The sequence below is a fragment of the Elephantulus edwardii genome, unplaced genomic scaffold (assembly GCF_000299155.1).
Source record: "Elephantulus edwardii isolate Elephantulus edwardi_28Jun2011 unplaced genomic scaffold, EleEdw1.0 scaffold00163, whole genome shotgun sequence".
Taxonomy (NCBI): Eukaryota; Metazoa; Chordata; class Mammalia; order Macroscelidea; family Macroscelididae; genus Elephantulus; species Elephantulus edwardii.
Genome location: NW_006399913.1, coordinates 1,416,007 through 1,438,207, shown reverse-complemented (window position 1 = coordinate 1,438,207; position 22,201 = coordinate 1,416,007). Strand labels below are relative to the sequence as shown.

The 22,201-nt window shown below is 37.7% G+C and overlaps 1 protein-coding gene across 2 annotated transcripts in view; it reads right to left on the bottom strand.

The window, feature by feature from the left end:
• The window catches only part of GRM5 (glutamate receptor, metabotropic 5), a 655,562-nt gene that overhangs the window by 76,248 nt on the left and 557,113 nt on the right, over positions 1-22,201 (bottom strand). For both annotated transcript variants that reach the window (XM_006895249.1, XM_006895250.1), the window contains exon 8: positions 11,591-12,530. In XM_006895249.1, coding sequence (XP_006895311.1) covers positions 11,591-12,530 — 940 coding nt within the window. The remainder of the gene's footprint in view (positions 1-11,590; positions 12,531-22,201) is intronic.

Below are 22,201 nucleotides of genomic sequence, written 5' to 3'. Positions count from 1 at the left end.
TCTTTTGAGTTTATATATTTAGAGATACTTAGCCCAGTATCTATAATAGTGACTTAGTGAATAGTGCAGACTTCAGAACTGTTATACATAGGGTCTCTATGAGTTGCAGGCCACTTGACAGCACATAACCACCAGCACAGCCTTATAGGATGGTGTTGGAGAAGAGTACTGAATATTCCATGGCCTGCCAAAAGAACAAATAGATGTGTCTTAGAAAAAGCGTAGCTAGAGCACTATTTGGAGGCAAAGATTACATTAATTCACCTTATATACTTTGGATGTGTTGCTAAGTTATGTCTTGGAGAAAGACATCATGCTTGGAAAGGTGTTGGGGCAGTGAAAGAGAGAAAGATCCTCAACAGATGGATTAGGGTGCAGCAATGATCTTGAGTGTGTCAGAGAAGAAAAAAAAAATCATGTTGATCAATTTGGTGAATCGGGGCTAGACTTTTCAGTCAGGCTAGACTCTGTCAGCAGTGACTTGGGGCAGCACATGTTCTCAGGCACATTTAACCATTCTGCTATCTTCAGGACACTCTGATGGCTTAGAGATATGGCATTATGTTGTTAAACCTGTGGTTTAGCTCTGGTAGCCTAGTGGAAAGAAATTGCACTGTAATCCCCAAAGTACATAGTTAGAAGCCACTAACTGCTCTGTGGAAAGAAGATAAGCAATCTTAGCCCTTGTGATTAACTGCCTCTCAAAACGTGCCTGAGAGTCAGCTCTGGGTTGGTTCCAACTCTATGGTGCACAACGATAGCACGAAATGAAGTTAGAGGGTGTCATATCACCAGGAGTCTTTCTTGCCATTTGTAGCAAGTTTGGCATTATCCTTCCAGAACCCGTGGAGGATTCTGAGAAGCAACTAAATTGCTATTTCTCTAGAGTGAACAGGTTCTTTCGTAACATTTTTCTAAATCTTTTCAGGTAGAATTTACTACTTTAACTACTGGGGACCCCTGTTCCACTGTAGACTTGTATTGTTGCACGAAATCATTTTATTGGTCTGATCTGTTCCCATTTTGTCTCCCTTAATAGATGGAGAGCCCTTCAAAGGCTTTATTTATATATTTTTAACTCCATAAATCTGGCATATAGAAATGTAGTAAGCACAGAGAGGTCACAAAATGAAAATTAAATTTTTAAAATATTTTAAGGTGAGTTTAGAATACAAGTAATTTTTCTTATATTTTATAGTACATATACCAGCAGGTTATTTTTTGACACCAAGTGAACACTTGATCACTGAGTGCTGTGAGCTGTAGCCCAGCAGATTTGCAACTAGTCTATCCCTCACTCAGTTTATATGAGGTCATGGAGTATGTCAGGCACTACTCAGAATGTTGTTTTTGTTGTTAAGTGCCATCGAGTCACAGGTGACTCATAGCGACCCTATGAAGTAGAGTCCTTGGCGCTTGGGTGCCTTTCATCCCCTCTCCAGGTTCATAGGGTTTCCGGAGACAAGCTATTATGGAGTGGATGCTGCTCCTCCTTCCAAACTCAGAATGGAAGGAAATATTAATAAGTTTAAGATATCATGAAATAGTCCAGGTGTGAATAGATTATATCACTGTACACAAATTATTTCCCTGCCATTTCCCCAGAATCCTCGCACAGTGGTTGGCAATGTTCGGCTCCCAGATTTTTGTGAACAAACAATAAATGAAGTGTGAGCTGCATGTAATCCCAGAATGCTCTAGATAATAAATACTTGAACTGTTCAGATGAGGGAACATCTATTTGGGAACCCTAATTGGATAGGGTTTTCCTGAGGAACGTGTACTTTGGAAACTGAATATTGTTGTTGTTGGTAGACACCATTGAGTCAAGTACTACTCAAAGCGGTGACTCTATGAAAAATAGATCTTAACTTTGTTTTATCCTTCACTACTTTCATAATCTCTGATACACTCAAGCCTATTGCTGCATATAGTGTTTCAATCAACCTGGTTTAGGGTCCTTTTGTCCTTTACCATCCTTCCACCTTTCCTAGTATGATGTCCTTCTCTAAGGAATAGGCTGTCCTAGCAACATGCCCAAGTATGTGAGAGAAAGCTTTGCCATTCTTGCCTCCAAGGAGCACTCTGGCTACACATTCTTCATGACATATCTGACTATTCTTTTGGAAAATTAATAGAATTTGGAAACCTGGAAAAGGCAGAGGATTCTAACAGGGAGTAACAGCATGAAGATCACTTTGTACAGGGCTGTAGTTCATAGAAAGTTGAATGTGCCCAAAGATAATGCCTCTCTGGAGGTTTGAATCCACCAGTGGCTCCATAAAGGACCTCTGGTGGCATAGTGGTAACGAGTTTCACTGTCAACCCCAAAGTATAGAGCTCAAATCCATCAGCTTTTCTGTGGGAGAAAGATAAGCAGGCTTCTCCTGTGTGATTAAACACATTGCCGCACACTTTTTAAATTGTCAGTTGTGCTTAGAGACATATTTGCTGTCATTTGCCGCAACGTATTAACTGCATCTGAAAGCTCTCTGGAGGATCAGCTATGGCTCTGTTCTGACTCCATAGTACATAATAGCAAAAAGTGTCTCCATGAAAGAAAAGCAGTTTCCTCACATGTGATTTACAGAATCAAAACCATGCTGGAGGGTCAACTGAGTTGGCTCCTTCCCTAAGGCAATAAGTGAGCTACTTAATAAAATGAAAGCTGTTGGAAATCATCAAAGTTCTGTTGACCTATGGTAAGGAATTACACTCCCAACCCAAAGGGATGGTTTCGTTCCCACTCAGTGGTACACAGTAACAACAGCATATTGGAATTCATTCAAAAGAACCATTATTTTCCAGGCAAATTTCAATTTGGGTAGTAGGCGTACAAGTGCCAGCTGCCTTGACAGCCCTTATGAGTGAATCTTCATGACAATGAAGAAGAATAAAAATATGTTTATGCACAACCTTGCTTGTTCAAAACTGATGAAGATTTGATGATTTGCTTGCTGCAGAAGATCAAGGACTGCAGCCTTCAATATGGATTGTATCTCAAAATCAAGAAAACAAAAAGTCTCCTCGATAAGCAGCATCATGATAGATGCAGAAAAGAGGGACTTTTTAATGAGTGACTTTTACTCAGAGCCACATCCTTGGCACCAGCAGTCAGGAGATCAAAAGATAGGTTGCACTGGGAAAAATCCATTGTCAAGAACCTCTCCAAAGTGCTAAAAAGCAACAAAGTCAGTCTAATGACTAAGGTGAACCTGATATGAGCCATGGTCTTCACAACTGCTTGCTACATCTGAGAGCTGGACAATGACAAGACTTACAGGAATAGAACTGATGCGTTTGAGCTTTAGTGCTGGAGCAGAATATTAAACATACCACAAACAACTCCTGAAGAGGGTTACTCAATGGAGGCAAGAATTTTGAAACTGTCTAAAATACTCAGCATGTTGTCAGAAGCAGCCCATCCTTGGTGAAGGACATCCTGCTTGGAAGGGTAGCAGGGCAGTGCAAAAGAGGAAGACTCTCGCTGAGATGGAAGGGACACAGTAATTGTAGCAATGGGATTAGGTGAAACTGTGAGGTTGGCTCATAGAGTCATTTTGATTCGTAGTCTAGTTGATGGCACATAACAACAGTAACATGACTATTCTCATTAAAACAAAGTTTTACCTAAGCTAGGTTTTAACGAATATAAAAGTAGCAAATGATTCTTTGTAAAATTAAGGTGGACGTGATTGTAATGTTTCTGCTAACTGATGAGAAACCTCAAGGATTTTACTCCTGAGAAATTTTGTGATTTGCAATGATAGACTTAGGTGATGAATTTCATCTTGAGAAATCCACTGGATTTTGTAGCCCTGGTCTCATGTCTCTGGAAAGTCTGAATTTTAAAGAGACAGAACTTAAGATTCATCAGAGTCTTTTATTTAGGTCAGAACTTGCTTGTGTTCATTTGTCAATTTGCAGCTCAAGTGATGGTCCTAAATGGAAGCCTGGCATTATCTACTTGACAATGATTTGATGCTGCACCATGATGCACTGGAAATTAGTGTCTAGAACCAAAATGTTAATCACAGGGACCTCTATACATTGATGGCAGAAATAGCATGTTACTATATATACATTAAAAAAATCTATAGTGACTCACCCTCTTTTAAATAAAAGTCTCCCTTTGCTATTTCAGTGAATTGAATGACTGACTCTGTGTTTTTTTCCTCTTTTGTGCTGAAGGGTAAATGAATTTAACTTCCCAGAAATCTACTGGACCTGATAGAGTTCAATTCTTTTTTGTGCTCAGAGAGCTTAAAATAATTCTTTGCCCATGACCGTGGTGAGAAGTTGTCTCTTTTAGCACTTCTTTTCACCAAAGACTTGGATTCATGTTCAGGCACCAGGAACTTATCTTCTCTTTTGGTTATAATAATGTGTTTTATTTTGGGTTTGGTTTGTTGTTTTTTTTTCCCCCCTCAGTGTGCTCCTTGTAACGTTAATTCTTCAGAATGTTTAGAAGATTGCTTAGGGTAAATATGATCCTGTGTTCAGAAAGACTCAGGTTTCTATAATAAAAGATGTTGATCTAAAGGAGTAGGTGAGACAAAGGCTTTCAAACTTCTTTATCAAAATCACTTCTCCTTTAGGAAAAAATATGGAGAGCAAATATTACAAAAGATATGCTCCAGAAAATCCTTAGCTCTGGGTGTAATAACTAAGGTCTGACTGAAAAAAAAGTTCTTTCATTTACTAGTCATGTGATCATGGACAAATATTTTTAGCTTCAATGTTTTATGAGAACTAGATATTGTAGACTAATAATGCCTATTAAATGTCCACTGAAACATAAGAACATAGTGGATGGCTAGTAGAGGAACCGTTTGACACTACACTGGTTTCTAATTGTTAATCTGATCTTCTACTTTGTATTTTTCTTTCTATTTTTCTTCTCCTCCTCTTACTTTTAACAGTATAGCTGCTGCTACTTTTACTTTCTCTTATAGAGGCTAGAAAAGCTAAATGCTCCCTTTCCAACCCTCTCTTGAAGCTCCAATTTATCAGCTGTGTGAGAGCGTTTCAACCAGTAAGATGGAAGAGTGATTCTGCCTGGACTCTGAGAAGGCATTTGTTTTCTCTAATAATAGGATTCAACACATGAAGCCATACAGCTAAACACTAGTAAAGCCATTAGGCTTGCCACCAATCACTAGTAAGGGACTAGAGAATGGATGAGATGTCGACACTGACATCATGAGGCTCTGTGGAACACCAGGAGTAGTCTATCTCCATAGATCCTTTAATATGGGAAAAATGAAAACCCAATCATTTCAGATTCATTACCTTCAAGTCAGAACCAACCTATTGTTGACCCTCCTGTGGGTTTCCAAAGCTGGGAACAATGAAGGGAGATCGTGCCTGTCTTTCACCTGCTAATCGTGGATCGGCTTCAAACTGCTAGAAAGGCCCAACTTTGGGTTTGCAGAGTGACTCCCTATGGTCTATACCAGCAGAGCTTCTGCCACACAGTTCAAGCTTCTGAAAATTAGGCTTTATAAAGGAGTTCAGGTGACTTAATAAGTAGGTAAGGAGTTTTGTATCCAACCCTAAAAGCAAGTGATTAAAATCTATTAGAAGCTCTGTGGGAGAAATACATGCAAGCTCCTCTCATGTGATTCACAGCCTCTGAAAACCTGTTGTAGAGTCAGCATTGAGCTGGTTAAGACTTCCCAGCAATGTACAACAACAAATTAAGAAAATCAGTGTTCTCTATGCTGTTGGTTTTTTTGCTATCAAGTTGTGGTTGACCCATAGCGACCCTACATACGAGAGCTCTGAGTCCTGTCCTATGATGAGCCAATCTCATCATCTCTGACAGGCCTAAATCTAATTCTCTGAGCACTGAGTCAATACATATCTTCCTCACCTGTGCTGTCCCTCTACCCTTCCAAGCATGATGTCCTTTTCTAAGGACTAGTCCCTCCTGTTCATGTACCCAAAGTATGAGAGATTGATTTTCAAAATCTTTGCCTACAGGGAGCAGCATGGTTTCACTCTCTCCAGAATGGACGTGTTTGTTCTTCTTGTAGTCCTTGGTTTGTTCAACACACTTTTCCAGCATCACAATTGTTGTTCTCTCATCCTTTCTCATTGTCCAGCTCTCTCATGCATAGCAAGTAATTGTGAAGAACATCACCTGTACCTGGCACACTTTAGTCTCCAAACTGACATCATTGTTCTTCATTACTGCATAGAGGTCTCTGACAGCAGATTTTCCCAATTCAACTTATCTGTATATTTCCTGACTTCTCGTGTCAAGAGTGTTAATTGTGGAACCAAGAAAGTTGAAACTTTTAATAATCTCAATCTCTTCTCCATCTCTCATGAAGTTTTCTATGTACTGATACTAAATAATTTATTTGACTATGAACACATATCTTATTTGTTGTTATGTATTGTTTACATGGAACTGACTCATAGCAGACCCTCTAGTGGATTTTCAGAGACCATAAATCACATGGGAATTGACTGCCAAGCTTTTCTCCAAGGAGCAGCTGGTAGATTTGGACAGTGTACCTTTGGGTTGGAAGTGCAGCTCCTTACCACTGAATCACCAGGGAGCCCTATCGTATTTACTCATTACAATATTAATAATGATCTACTATTTTCACAGTTGTAAAAATAGACTTAGGCACCTTGCTCAATGTCACAGAGCTCAACTTTTATGCAAGTACAGCTCCAATATCAGAACTACAAATTGACATACTGTATTTGTATCTACCATCTAAGAATGTTTATAATGTGTATCCAAGAGTATGTACATTGTGTAAGAGTACACTTTGGATTAATAATCAATATAACATTGACGAATATTCTTTTTTTCTTCTTCACTCAAAAGTGCACATTTAGTGTTGGGTTCTTTTAGAATGAGAAGTCCTTACTATCTCTTATAAGATGTAGAAGGAACACATATAGGTTTATTTAGAAATACAGTCCAGATCCAGTTTGGGTTTGCAGCAGCCGCCTTCTCCATAAAGCAGATATAGGAAAGCAGAACTCAACTGGGTCAGATTTTCCTCCAAAGATCTACCTGTCATAGATTTAAATTGCCTGTTAAGGACCATCTCAGGTCTCAGCCTTTCTTTTTCATTGTAGAAAAGTTGGTAGTGACTCACAGCTGGCCCTCTAGCAGGTTTTCTGAGGTTTTAAATTGTGCAAGAGGAAATTTCCCACCTTTTGCCCATAGAGTGGCTTTTGGATTTGAACAGCCTGCCTAGATTGGCAGTGCAGCTCTTTTCCCTTTAGGCCACCAGAGATCCCTTAAAGGTGATATCTAATAGTATTAACTAAAAATAAGTGTGCAAAACCATATGCTTCTAGTTCAACTCCTTCCCTATGATGTGATTCCCAAATATGACTAGATAATACGCTATCCAATACCCTTCAGAAAATTGCAAGCTAAAAATTTACATAGATTAATTCATAGCTAACTATAACTTAACAATATGACAAATAATATATTTATAGTCTGAATACAATAGTTTTTGGGTCACAGAAAGGAAATTATTTGGGAAGTCATGGGAGGAACTCTAGTTGTGATCTAATTTCTTCCTGTGAAACTTGGGAAATTACAAGGATAATAGTTTAAAAGGCGAGCAAGTTTATAATGTATTCCCCTAGTGCAAGGGACTTGGAGCTTTCTTTTCCTCTTTATAACACAATAGGTTCTAGTTTGATGATTATCCCGGGTAAGAGCAAAAATAACTCTAGCCTACCTGTTGTAGCAATAAATACATAGACGAGGACTTGCCAAGAAAAACTGAACAATAAAACACCCATAAATAAAAGGCCCTTATTTACCCTCTTTGAAAATGTAGTATTTAAATTATTGCCAATGAAACTCCAAAATTAAGAAGTACATGATACTGTTGGGGGAAAAACAAATGATTGTCCTACAAACCTTAGTAGTCCCATTTTCTTTTGGCAGTGTCACTAAACTTGGTTGTTTTGCTGTCTCCTTACTAAAGAAGAACTGAAACTGTTGGAAATCATGACACTGTTATCAGAGGAACTTTAGAACTACAATAAAACATGAGGTCAATAGATGGTTGGCAATCTAATTCCTAAATAAAGACCAAGAACTAGTAGAATGAAGGGCATTTTTATAGGATACATTTTTATACGTGTAAACTGACTCTGAGAAGAATGGGAATCCCAGAACACTTGATCGTTCTAATGCGAAACTTATACTTGGACCAGGAGGCAGTCGTCAGAACAGAGCAAGGGAACACTGCATGGTTCAAAATTGGGAAGGGCGTACGCCAGGGATGCATCCTATCTCCATACCTGTTCAACCTATATGCAGAACAGATTATCCCGGAGGCTGGGCTCTATGAGGAGAAATGTGGAGTCAAGATTGGTGGACGATTTAACAATCTGCATTATGAGGATGACACAACCCTGCTTGCTGAAACTGAAGAGGACCTGAAGCGCCTGCTGCAGAGGGTCAAGGACTGCAGCCTACAATATGGATTGAGGCTCAATGTCAAGAAGACAAAGATTCTCACCACTGCACCAATTGGCAGCATCAGGATGGATGGTGAGAAGATTGAGATTGTACACAGCTTTAGTTTGCTTGGCTCCACAGTCAACAGTCTTGGCACCAGCAGCCAGGTAATTAAAAGGTGCACTGCTGTTAGGGACCCCTCCAAAGTACTGAAGAGCAATGGTGTCTCTCTGGAGACTAAGGTGCATCTGATACAGGCCATGGTCTTCGCAATCACTTGTTATGCATCAGAGAGTTGGACAATGACCAGGGAGGATAGAAGGAAAATTGATGCCTTTGAGCTGTGGTGCTGGAGAAAAGTATTGAGAATACCACGGACTGCTAGGAAAACAAACAGATTTGTCCTGGAAAGGGTTAAACCGGGTGGCTCCTTGGAGGCAAGGATTCTGAGGCTCCGTTTTTGGACATGTTGTGAGGAGAGACCGGTCCTTGGAGAAGGACGTCATGCTTGGGAGGGTGGAGGGACGGCGCAGGAGAGGAAGGCCCTCTATGAGGTGGATTGATTCAGTGACTGGGATAATCGGGATGGGAGTGTCAGAGACAGTGTGATTGGCACACGACAGAGTGGAGTTTAGGGCTGTTGTACACAGTGTCGCTATGAGTCGCAAGCGACTCGACGGCACATAACAACAACAACAACAAACTTATGAATGCTAGCAGAACCAATGGTGCATAATAGTAATAACACTCAAATATAATCAAAAACATAGAACACATTACTTCCCTTACAAATTTGTCCATTCAATTTATATGCCACCAAGTGATTACTGAGTGTCTTCTATGTTCCCAACTCTAGACGATTGGATGACCTACGGAAAATAAGGTAGATACAGTCCCCACTCCCAAGTAGCTTACCCTACTTCAGTTAGCATACCTGGAAAGCTATGTGCTTGGAAAGGAAGTGGAAAATTTCAAGACAGAGATGTTCTGCATATCCCAGGCTGTACAAACAATGTTCCTTAATTTTACATTATCTTTTTGCTATAAAGATCATTCTTGTTAGTATACCTGATAGAAATACTTTCAGGTTTGCAATAAGACTTAAAAGTGTTAGTTAACAATACTAGCAAGCGCTTTAGAAAAGCTTAGCAGAAACTTTATAGGTGTGAAATCATTTAATCCTTAAAACCACTGCATGCGGTACATTTATCATGGTCTCCATTTTTCAGAGGAGGAAATCAAGGCACTGAGAGGTTGAATATTTTGCTCAAGGTTAACCAGGTGGTAAATTGTTCAATCTCAGTTGTGTCTAGCACCAAGTCCTACCTTAAAGAAAACGTACAGCATGTGTCTACACTTTATGTCTGCTTTACTCTTCATAACCCTGTGAGGTAGATGATATCCCATTTTGGTAGATGAAGTTACTAAGATTCAGAAAGATAAAATTGGCATGTTGGGCTTTAATCTCACAGGAAACCCTGATCCACAGCCACTGCCATTCAATCGGAGACTGTGATGTCTCTTTAAAGAGCCTGTCTTAGTGAATTTCTTAGGTGCTTAGATACAGATTTACAATTCCCTCCTTCCATCAATCTCTCTTCTCTACCTCAGGCTTCCTTGGAAGATTTTGTTTGAGGATAGAGTTTGGCTGATAAAACAAATGTTTGGAAAAAAAGTCAATATCCTGAGCTTATATGAAAGGCTGATCCTGCAGCAGCTTCCAAAAAAAAAATGTTTCAGAGAGGAGCCAAGAAGACAGATGGAAAATATGTCAGTGGGTTAGATGTATGGAAAACCTTCTATATACAGATCATAGCATTGCCAAGATTTATTGAGAAGTAAAAGTTGAGTTGTTTCCGCCAAAGTGTATAAGTTAGTTGATTATCTGGGATAATATATGTGAAAAAAAGAGATGAGAAATATAGAGGAATTAGAAACTCTTTAGAATAAGCAAAGGTACAAGTTGATAATAAATTAATTGGGTCATGCAGATCAACTAAGTATTTCATGAGCCCTTTTCAACTTCAGCATACACAGTGTCTATACTATCATTATCCACTCTCATCCATATAATTACCACTTTTCATGCAGCAAAGAAAAGGTAGAGCTGAAGAATTCAGACAATATTATTTAGACATTTCCACCACTAGAAGGATATTTTTCTGCTATTTAACTAACAGGAGAAAAAAAAATAACATCAAATCTCCCTACATTTAGAAGGACTGATGACCTGAATAGCTTTTTGAGCTGTACTTATTAAGTAGAGGAATTTTTTATTACTAATTCAGAGCTCTATATAGCTTTTTTAATACTTCAGAATTTGTTCCCGACCCACTGGTAAAATAATCCCATTGTTTTTGGAGTGCTTTAGAGTCATTTCTGACATAAGGAAGCTCTTATATAGTAAATTGGCTGATGGCTACAGATAATTTTCAGATGACACTGGGTGGAAGCTATTGCCTATAATACTCAGCCTGGTGGCAGGGTGAAACTATGGGCATCAGAGAAATAGGAGACTAATTTGTTGTTTAGGAAAGTTCTAGGCAAAGCCATTTCTTGTTTTGCACTTCTCAGCTACTTAGCCATTTCCCAGAGTTTAAACTGTCCGTTATCAGCTATGATATAAATTCTACATCCTCCTGTCTCTATGAGATGACTTCTTCTGGACTTGAAAAAGATTCAGGCGCGAGCAAGGGTGATCAGATGGATCAGCTTCTTGGCTTTCACATCCTGCTTTCAGCTGAATCTTCTCTGCTAACACTTGTTTCTTCTCTTCTCCATCCTGGTTAACTTAGACTTTAGTTCACAGTGTACCTTTGTGTCCTCAGGATTCCAAGGTCCTAACCTTGACTCAGCAATTTAACACTGCTTTCCAATCATTCTGACCTCACCTCATTTACTAACTGTCAGCATTATCAAAGACTTAAGACTTCCTTGTCTCTGAATTTGGCTGGGTCCACATAAAATTAGCTCTACAAAAACCATGTCAATGAGGAGCTCCAAAGCCGTTTTGCTAGCATTCTACTTCTGTTAGATTCATTTACTCTGTTATTTCCCATTTAGAAGACCTAGACAGTGAATGCCACTGATTCAGCTATAGGGGCTAATAGCCCACAAAGCCCACACAAAGTTTACCTTAAGGTTTCCCCAGAGGAGCCCCTCCTCTTCCAGAGGTTGACTAGGCTGCTGGATCTGCTGGCTGCCGAGGATGACTTGCCATCCCCCACATGCATGCGCACCACGGTAGACGTGGTGAAGGCGCTGCGCACGTTTCTCTCTGGTTTGGCCAGGATGATGTATACCTTCGGCACAAACATGCAGCCCAGCGCCACTGTGGCACTCAGACTGACTGAAAAACACATAGTGATGATTTTGTAGTTGCTGCCAAAGTAGATTGGCACAAAGGCCAGCCATATAATGCAGGTGGTGTACATGGTGAAGGCAATATACTTGGCCTCGTTGAAATTAGCTGGAACATTTCTGGTCTTGAACGCATAGAAGGTGCAGCTTAAGATTAACAATCCATTGTATCCCAGAGGAGTGACAACTCCTAGGTTGGTAGTATTACAAATCAGATAGACTTCCCGGATGCTTGGGTAGTCGTGCATTATGTCAGGAGGCTCCATTATAAAGAGAGCAACGATTATGCCCAGCTGGATGCATATGAGAATGAAAGCAATCACCAGTTGGGCACAGGCACTCATGAATCTGGGCTTTTTGGTACAGATCTTCTTCTTGCTGCCAGCTAGAATCCTTGCAATACGGTTGGTCTTAGTTACAAGGGCCGAGTAGCTCATGGCTGGGGAGAGACCAATGCCAATTCTCTGAAGGTAGCAATAAATCTGTTTGGGCTTTGCAATGAGGCAGAAGGTACATAGATATCCCAGGCAGATGCCGGCAAGGATAATGTAGCAGAGTTCCCTGCTGGAGGACTTGACTACTGGTGTATCACGGTAAATGATGAAGACAGCAGTAACAAACAGGGTAGCCAGCAGGCCAAGGCAGGCAAACACCACAGCTGCAATGGGCTCAGGGTCACCCCAGCGAAGATACTGCACAGGAATCAAATCACAACCTGCAGAAACACAGACACGTATTGAAAAAAGAGAAGGAAAAGGAGTTTACTTTGGTCACATGTTCCTAAATGATAATCAGCAGCTTATGACTTTCTCAATTTGTCCCCATTATACCTTTGTAATCTCAGTACTACAGACTACACATCCATTCACAAAGATTTCTCTTTATTTTTATAGAATAATGCAGTTGCTAAGTTATTAATGGCATCATTTCCTAGATAAAACTGTAAGAATTTGTCAAAACTTCACACTGGTTCTTCCTAATTCAGTCATAGCCATGAAGGTGTCAGTAAAATAAACTGCATTTTTTTTAAAGTTAAAGTGAAATGGAAAGAAATTTGGAACATAAAAACTTATGGATCAAAGTCTTGCTATAAACCTAACCTTCTTCTCAAGAAGAAGGGGGGTAGCATATGATTTGCATAGCAATTAAAACACTTGCCCTTGCATTTAAAACACAGTTAAAAAAAAAAGCCAACACTGCCTTACTCACAGGTGGTAGATACTTAAACATGAGAGCACCCTGTTAAAAAAAAAAGTGGCTGATCATGTTGCCTTGGAGATGTATCAGTCTTCTACACTTCTGTCAATAATTGAATTTCATGAATCACTATGACTCTTTCAAGTCACCCATTCTTCAGGCTTTCCACCACTAATTTCTCCCATTCTGTATACTAGGTCAAATCTGCTAAATTACAAAACATCATGTTTGTTCCTCTTTAGCTTCATCATCCATGACAGGACCATTTAACAGGCTAGGAGATGTCAATCATAATTTGGGAATTTGTAATCTGGCAGCTGGCTATAAATATAACTGGAGTTGTTATAGGTTCTGAAAACAAAATGATGAAGCTATTCCCTATCTTCATGAAAATAAGACTAAGAGGGAAGAGACTTTAAAGTAATTAATTAAAACAATGATAAAAATAATACAAAAATATGGCATAGTCCTCAATTAAGTTTTTAGGAGCAGGAAAACCTTCTTTAAACAGAAATGAACAAAACTGAAGATATTTAACTGGTTGAGCTTGATAAATTTAGGAAAGAAAGGTTAACTTTGATAAATTTAGGAAAGAGAATTTGCCAGTTAGTACATTTGGAGTGTGAAAAATCCACTATACAACAATGTGTAAAGAAGCTAGATGTGGACTAAAAGGTAATCAGTAATGGAACTTGCAGGACAAGGAATCCCTGATAAGAATTTAATGTTTAGTCTTAGGTAAATAGGAAGATAATGTGATTGAGGGGCCTGGGAGCCTAGAGAAATGATATAAATATTTTTTTCCCAATATACCTTTGGTATGTTTGTTATTGGATGAAATAAAGGTAAAACTGGATGCAGGAAAACTATTATAGGGGGTAGAATTCAGATAATGATGAGTTATATTAGAATGAAACAGAATTATTTGAACTTTAGGAGACATACTCTTTGAGTGGATGTTTGGTGTGTGAGAGTTAAAAGTTTCAAGGATAGTCTATTGTACTTCATCCTGTGTCAATTCTAAATAAATCTAGAATTTCCAGTGAATCTTATGTTTCATATGATGCAAAAAAGAGAATATCTTGTTGCTGGGTGGGGAATGAGGGAAAGGGGACAGCTTGAAACTGAGTAGGAAAAGTTTTGACCCCAACGGCAAATACTTACTCTACATGAGATGTCCCTACCCCACCCAAAATGATTTTCCACTCAGATTTCAGTTTTATGTCACTTTATTCTTTAGCATAGTGAATCTCAAATATATTAGCACACTAGAATTATCAACTAGAGATATGTTTAAAACATAAGAGGGTCTGAGTCTTACTGTCAGAGTTTCTCATTTAGTTGGCCTGGGGCTTGAACATCAGGATTATTTTAAATTTTTCTAGTATTCTTGAAGCATTTACTGAATAAGATCAAAGACTGTAACCTTTGGTATGGATTACATCTCAACATCACAGAAACAAAAATTCTCACAAATAAATAATCAACAACATAATAAATTAAGAAAATATTAAAGCTGAAGGATTTCATTTTATTGGGCTCAACAATCAAACCCATTAATCAATAGTCAAGAAATCAAAAGATATTTTGCATTGGGAAAATCTGCTATCAAGGACTTCTTTAAAATGCTAAAGAGTAAGTATATCAATTTAAAGATTCAAGTTTGCCTCACTCAAGTCATGGTTTTCAGTTACTTTCTATGCATGTGAAAGTCGGGCAAAGAATAAAGAAGAATTGATTTAATTTAAATTATAGTTTTGGTGAAGATTACTGAATATTCCATGGGCTGCCAAAAAGCAAACAAATCTTTCTGGGAAGAAATGCAGAGTGCTCTTTAAAAGTAAAAATGGTGACGTTATGTCTTAAGTATATTGTAAGCAACAGGGGTTAGCCACTAGGAAAGGATATCATGCTTGGAAAGGTGGGGATCAGTGAAGAAGACCCTCTATGTGGTAAACTGATAAAGTGAATGCAAGAATGAGCTGAAGATCAACAGAGATTATGAGGATTGTGTCAGATAAAGCAAAGTGTGGTTGAGGATAAGGTAAGATTCTGAAGAGTTGCCATTGATTCACTGTCACCTAACAACAATAACCACAATGTATAGCCAAAGCTGAGAGTCAATATTCTAGATATATCATTCTTGTACATTATATTCTTTCTTTACAATTAAGAGTTCTTTATTCAGTGATTAGGAAAAGTGGTAGGAAATTACTAATTGCCTATGCATATTCAGTAGAGGAATACCATTAGATATAGCTCTGGAAGTAAAGCCTTAAGTTGGAAGTCACCAAAAAAAAATGATGAGAAACAGCTACAAACATCCACTAATAATGTTTGATCTATATATAAATTGGAAGTTGCCAAAAACGAAGTGCATACAGATTGACATTCTAGGCATTAATGAGCCGAGACGGACTAATATTGACCACTTTGAATCAGACAATCACATGATCTGTTATTCCAAGAATGAAAAATTGATGGAGAATGGTGTTGCATTCATAGTAAAAATATCTACATCTCAAGCTCTATTTTGAAAAATAATACTCTGACAGGATATATCCAATAGTTATTAAAATATATGCTCTACCAATTTGTGCAACCCTATGATTCGAAGGGAGGATGCAAAGGAAGGGGAAAAATTCTGGAAAGGACCAGAAAAGACAGGGTAATGGTGGGCACAGTCCAATGGTGATTAATTTTAGAAAACAAAATGATTGAAAGGATTGTATGAAACACAATGGGAAAAATTAGTGTGAAACAATGTATCTGAACTTTGTAAGCAAACCAATGTAAAATAAATAAATAATTACACAAATGAGGCTTGAGATTGGGTTACTGAATTTTGTACCATCAATGATTTATTCATTGCAAATACCTTTTTAAAAATCACAAATAACAACCATACACATCATCCTCACCTGATGGACTACACAGGAAACAGACTGACTACATCTGTGAAAAGAATCATTGGAGAAACTTACTGTTGGCAGCTGAAACTAAGCCAGGGCTGACTGTAGAACAGATCATCAATTACTTGTGTACAAGTTTAAGTTTAAACAATAAAATTGAAACAAGTCCGCAAAAGTCAAAATACAATCTTAAATCAATCCCACTGGGGCTAAACCATCTCAAATCGGTATGAGACAGTGAACACTAATGACCAAAGACCAGATGAGTTCTGAGATGACATTAAGGATATTGTCCATGAAGAAAGAAAAAGTATTATAGTAACAGAGGAGAGGAAGGGAAAGATAAAATTCAACCTAAGAAGATATTCTGAAAATTGTGCAAGGATTATGACAAGAAGCCAAAATGAAGGGAATAAAGGCTGAAGTAAAGGAGATGCTTAGAAGATTTCAAGGAACAGCTTGAAATCTGCCAAGAGAACAACTGATCTTTTTTGAAGAAAGTGTAACCACAGTCCTTAAAGGCAAGAAAGGCGAGGTTTTTTTTGTCTGATATATCTCTTTATCAAGAGGGTCAAGTCCCTGGAAAAAGACTCATGATTGAAAAGGGTTAAGTCAGTGCTGTATCTTTTCTCCATATTTATCCATTTGTATGCAGAGCAATCGTTTGAGAAGCTGGAGTTACGAAGAATATGGCATCAGGACTAGAGGAAGGATTATCAACAACCTTCAAATTATACAACTTGGCTGGTTGAAAGTGAAGAGGACCCAAGGCACTTATTGCAAAGGATCAAACACTACAACCTTCAATGTAGATTACATCCCAACCTTAAGACAACAAAAATCCTTACCATAAATTATGCCAATAGGCAACATCATAATAATAATGTTAGAGAAATGATTGAAGTTGTCAATTACTTCTTCTTACTTGGATCCACAGTTAACACCACTGGCACCAGCAGTCAAAAAACCTTGAAGAGTAAGGTGAACTAGATCCAAGCCTTGGCCTTTTCAATTACTCTTTATGCATCTGGAAGTTGCACATTGACTAAGAGGGCCAGAAGAATTGATAACTTTGAGTTTTGGTGTTGGAGAAGAGTACTGAATATAATATGGACTGCCCAAAAACCAAATAGATCTCAGAGAAAGTGTAACCAGAGAGCTCCTTAGAGGCAAGGATTATAAAACTTCATCTTACATATATTTGGAAGGTTGTGAATAGCTGGCTCTTGAAAAAGGGCATCATTTGTGCAAGGGTGAAGAGCCAATGAAATATAGGAAAGCCCTCAATGAAATTAATTGGCAAATAAGTTTAACCAGTGAATGTGTCAAGCATAGAGGATGACCTAGGATAAGGCTAGGTTCAGGTCTCTTGTTTTACAAAGTCTAGATGAGTTGTGGTCAACTTGAGGACACCTAACAACAACATGGAAAAATATGTTATTATTCTGAAAATATATAGCTTTCGTATTTTTTAAAAAGGGATTTTTACTTTTTAAAAAGTTTGAAATGTTTCTTATACAAAAATTTGAGTAAATTTATTAGTTATGAAAATGGACTGGACTACTGCTAATGAAGACATCTAGCTTCACACTTTCAAGCATTGATTTATGTATGTTGGAAGTCATCTTCTGCTACTTTAGGGATAGATTGATATTTATAAGATTGATATTTATAATTAATTCCTTTTGGGGACTATTTTACAACAGGAGGAATTATTCCTATCTTTATTTTCTATAATGTTTAAGTACATTATGCTCATGACATACATTATTTACTGTGGTTAATTCCACAGAAACATGTATTGTCCGTTGTAATTACTGATATAGGAAAAATATAGTATATAAAGCAAAGATTTTTGTATTAGCTAAACATTATTCAATGGAGAATACATATGAGTGTGCATGAAATTTTTATTTTAATGGATTTTATTTAATCTATGTTGCTGCAGAGTATTACCTTTATCTAAATGTCATTAATATTCTAGTTTATAAATGTTTTATATAACAATCACTTACCAATATATATATATTCTTGAACATTTTCTATTCTAGCTATTAACATCATGTGTGAAGCGTGGTGTTAGGATTGGTGGAAGATCTATCAACAATCTGCGTTATGCAGATGATACAACCCTGCTCGCTGAAACTGAGGAGGACCTCATGCACTTACTGCAGAGGGTCAAGGACTGCAGCCTTCAGTATGGACTGAGGTTCAATGTCAAGAAGACAAAGATTCTCCACTGGACCAATCTGTAGCATCAAGATGGATGGCGAAGAGATTGAGATTGTTCACAGCTTCAGTTTGCTTGGCTCCACGGTCAACACTCTTGGCACCAGCAGCCAGGAAATAAAAAAACGTATTGCGATGGGAAAGTCTGCTGTTAGGGACCTCTCTAAAGTACTCAAAAACAACAGTGTCTCTCTGGAGACTAAGGTGCACCTGATACAGGTCTTTGCAATCACTTGTTATGCATCAGAGAGTTGGACAGTGACTAGGAAGAAAAGAAGGAGAATTGATGCCTTTGAGCTGTTGTGCTGTAGAAAAGTATTGAATGTACCCTGGACTGCCAAGAAAACAAACATATCCATCCTGGAGAGGGAAAACAAACAGATCCATTCCGGAGAGGGTTAAACCAGGCTACTCCTTGGAGGCAAGGATTCTGGGGCTTCGTCTGACATACTTTGGACATGTTGTAAGGCGAGACAGGTCCTTGGAGAGGGACATCATGCTTGGTAGGGTGGAGGGACAGAGCAGGAGGGGAAGACCATCTATGAGGTGGACTGATTCAGTGACTGGGGTAATTGGGATGGGTGTGTCAGAGGCAATGTGATTGGCATAGGATAGAGCAGGGTTTAGGGCTGTTGTACATAGGGTCGCTATGAGTCACAAATGACTCAATGGCACATAACAACAACAACAACAAAGCTACGGTGTAAGTAGACTATTAAATGTAAAATAAATAAATAAAAAACACAACCAGCAAAGAATAAACTAGATGAAAATAATCAACTAAAAATTACATCCTCCTATGTATTGAAAGGATTCTCCACAAGAGTTCAGACTGGGAGAAAGTATTCGACAATGACATATCTGGCTTAGTATCTAAAATTTATAGAAAACTGTAAACATCAATAAGACAAAGATAATTCATTCACAAAACTAGTGGAAGACAGGAAATTGTCTCACTAAAGATGATATTCTGATGGCAAACTAACTCATGAAGAAATGCTCAAAATTACTAGTTATAGGAAATGAAAATCAAAACACTGAGATATCATCTCACCCTAGCAATATTAGCAAAGTTCAAAAAGACCATGAATAACAAATAACAAGTGTGTTATAACATGGACACTCTCATATACTCCTGATGGTAATTTAAAATGGTGCAATAACTTTGAAAATCTCTTTGGTATTTCTTTAAGGAAATGGGAAAGATCCAGTGTGGAAAAACAATGTATAGGAACTTTGTAAGAAAACCAGTATAAAATAATAATTTTATTTTTAAAAAATGTTGAAAACAGAATACTTTGAAGTGATAGACCAACAAAGGTCAGAATGAGAAGATTAAACAAAATATGATAATAAACTGTTCAAAGAGATTAAGCAAACCAAAGGGTGCCTCTCAAGTTTTGTTGGGTTTTGTGTTTTAGGTTTTGGTTGTTGGTGGTGGTGTTTTGTTTTGTTTTTTTTTTTGGGGTTTTTTTTTTTTGTTTTTGGTTGGTTTGGTTTTTTTGGTTCTTTTTGTTTTTTTGGGTTTTTTTTTGTTTGTTTGTTTTTAAAAGGTTGTAAATTAAGACTTGTAGACAAGAAGTAAAAACTGGCCTGTGTGTTTCCTAAGCAGGTGACATTCTTAAGCAGGCATATGCCATTCAATTTTGTTGATCACACCATTGTCTAAAGCAGCAAAACTGAAGGGGGAACTGATCACTGTACACACTTTGAATTGCTTTGCCTGGTCTCATTTGAAGTAATTGGTGTAAGAATCTTGACCTTCTTTTATATTTGGAAACAGCAAATAAATATGGAAATAAAAAAAAAGTATTAAAAAAAAAAACAAAGGGGAGGAACAAACTTAGGATTTCTCAAGCTGAAAAAACTGAAGAACAAATTCAAACTTTGAGTTGAAATACTGAAGGATTCTATGGGCAAAATATTTAACAATGCAGAAGCATTAAAAGAAGATGGAAGGTTACACAGTCACTCTACCACAAAGAGTTATTAGATATGGAACCATTTCAGGACATAGTATATGATTAAAAATCAATGGTAATGAAAGAATAATTTCAAGTTACACTGAAGGCATTTCATAAAATAAGGCCCTAGGAATTGATGGACTACCAATTGAGGTGTTTGAACAAAAATACAGCCCTGGTGTCGCTCACTAGTCTATGCCAAGAAATTTGGAAAACAGATACTTGACCAATTGACTGGAAGATTATTTGTATATTTTCCTATTCCACAAAAAGTTGATCCAAAAGGATGTGGAAATTATGGAACAATATGCTGAGCAAGTCTTTCAAGAACCTGGGCTTTATGAAAAAGAATGTGGCATCACGATTGAAGGAAGATTCATCAACAACCTATGTTATGAAAATGACACAACTTTGCTTGCTGAGAGTTGAAATGCTTACTGCAGAGTACCAAAGATTATACCCTTTAATATGGATTTCATCTTAACATCAAGAAAATATAAATCCTCACCAATGGACTGATACACAACATTATAATAGATGGAGAATAGATTGAAATTGTCAACAGTTTTCATCTTCTCTGGTTTTACCATCAACACCCTTGGTACCAGCTGTTCAGATATAAGCAGACATACTGCACTGGCAATTCCGTTGTCAGAAAAATCTCCAGATTACTGAGGAAGAGTGATGTCAGGTTGAAGACTAAGGTAAACTTGATTCAGGCTATGGTCTTTTCATTTGCTATCCATTTGAAAGATGGACAAAGAATAACAATGACAGAAGAACTGATACCTTTGAGCTGTAGTGTTGGAGAAGAATACTAGATACTTCATGGAGTACCAAAAGAACAAAAAAGATGTCTTTGGAAAGAAGAAGTCATAATGCTCCTTGGAAACAAGGATATCAGCTTTCTCTCACATACTGTTAACATTACAAGAAGGAATTATTCCTTGAATAGCGGTATCATGCTCATAAAATGAATGGTCAGTAAAAGAGAGGAAACCCCAGTGAGATAGATGGATTAACACAGTAAAAGCAGCAATTGGTTCAAGATGGTGTAAGATAGGAAAGGGTTCAGACTCAGGGTGAGTCATACTCAATTTGATGGCACCTAGCAATAACAACATTGTTAGTATCACATGCAAGTAAAATCTTGCTGAAGATTATTGAAAAATGCTTGGAAATGGACATGGACAGGGGACTGCCAGAAATTCAAGCTGGATTTAGAAGAGGCCATGGTATAAGGGAAATCCTTGTTGATACCAGATAGATCTTTCTTGAAAGCAGAGAATCTGAGAAACGTGTTGACTTGTGCTTTATTGATTATGCAAAGTCATTTGCCTGGGTGGATTATAATCAATTATTGATAACTTTGAGAATGGGAATTCCAGAACATTTAATTATGCTCATATGAAACCCATAAATAGACCAAAAAGCAGTTGTCTGAATAAAACAAGAAAACATTAGTTTAAAACCATGAAAGCTATATGTCAGGATTGTATCCTTTCTCCATACTTATTTATTCTGTATACTGAGCAAATCTTTTAAGAAGCTGGACTATATTACGAAGATTGTGGCATCAGGGTTGGAGTAAGACTCATAAACAACTTGCCTTATGCAGATGACACAATCTTACTTTCAGAAATTTAATAAGACTTCAAGCGATTACTGAACAAGATCGAAGACTACAGCCTTCAATATGAACTACAACTAAAAATCAAGAAAACAAAACTACTCACCAATGGAAAACATCATGATATATGGAGAAAAGATTGAATTTAAGAAGGGTATGATTTTATTTGGATCCATAATGAATACCCATGGTACCAGCAGCAAGAAATCAAAGGATATGTTTGTTGCATTAAGAAAATCTTCTGTTTAAAAAAAAATCTTTTGTGAAGAATCTCTTCAGTTATGGTCTCTTCTGGGTATATTCCCAGTAGTGGTACTGCGGGGTCAAATGGTATCTCTATTTGCAACTTTTCCACAGGGGTTGCACCATTTTACACTCCCACCAACAGTGAATAAGGGTTCCAGTTTCTCCACAACCTCGCCAGCATTTATTGCTTGCTGTTCTGTTAAATTTT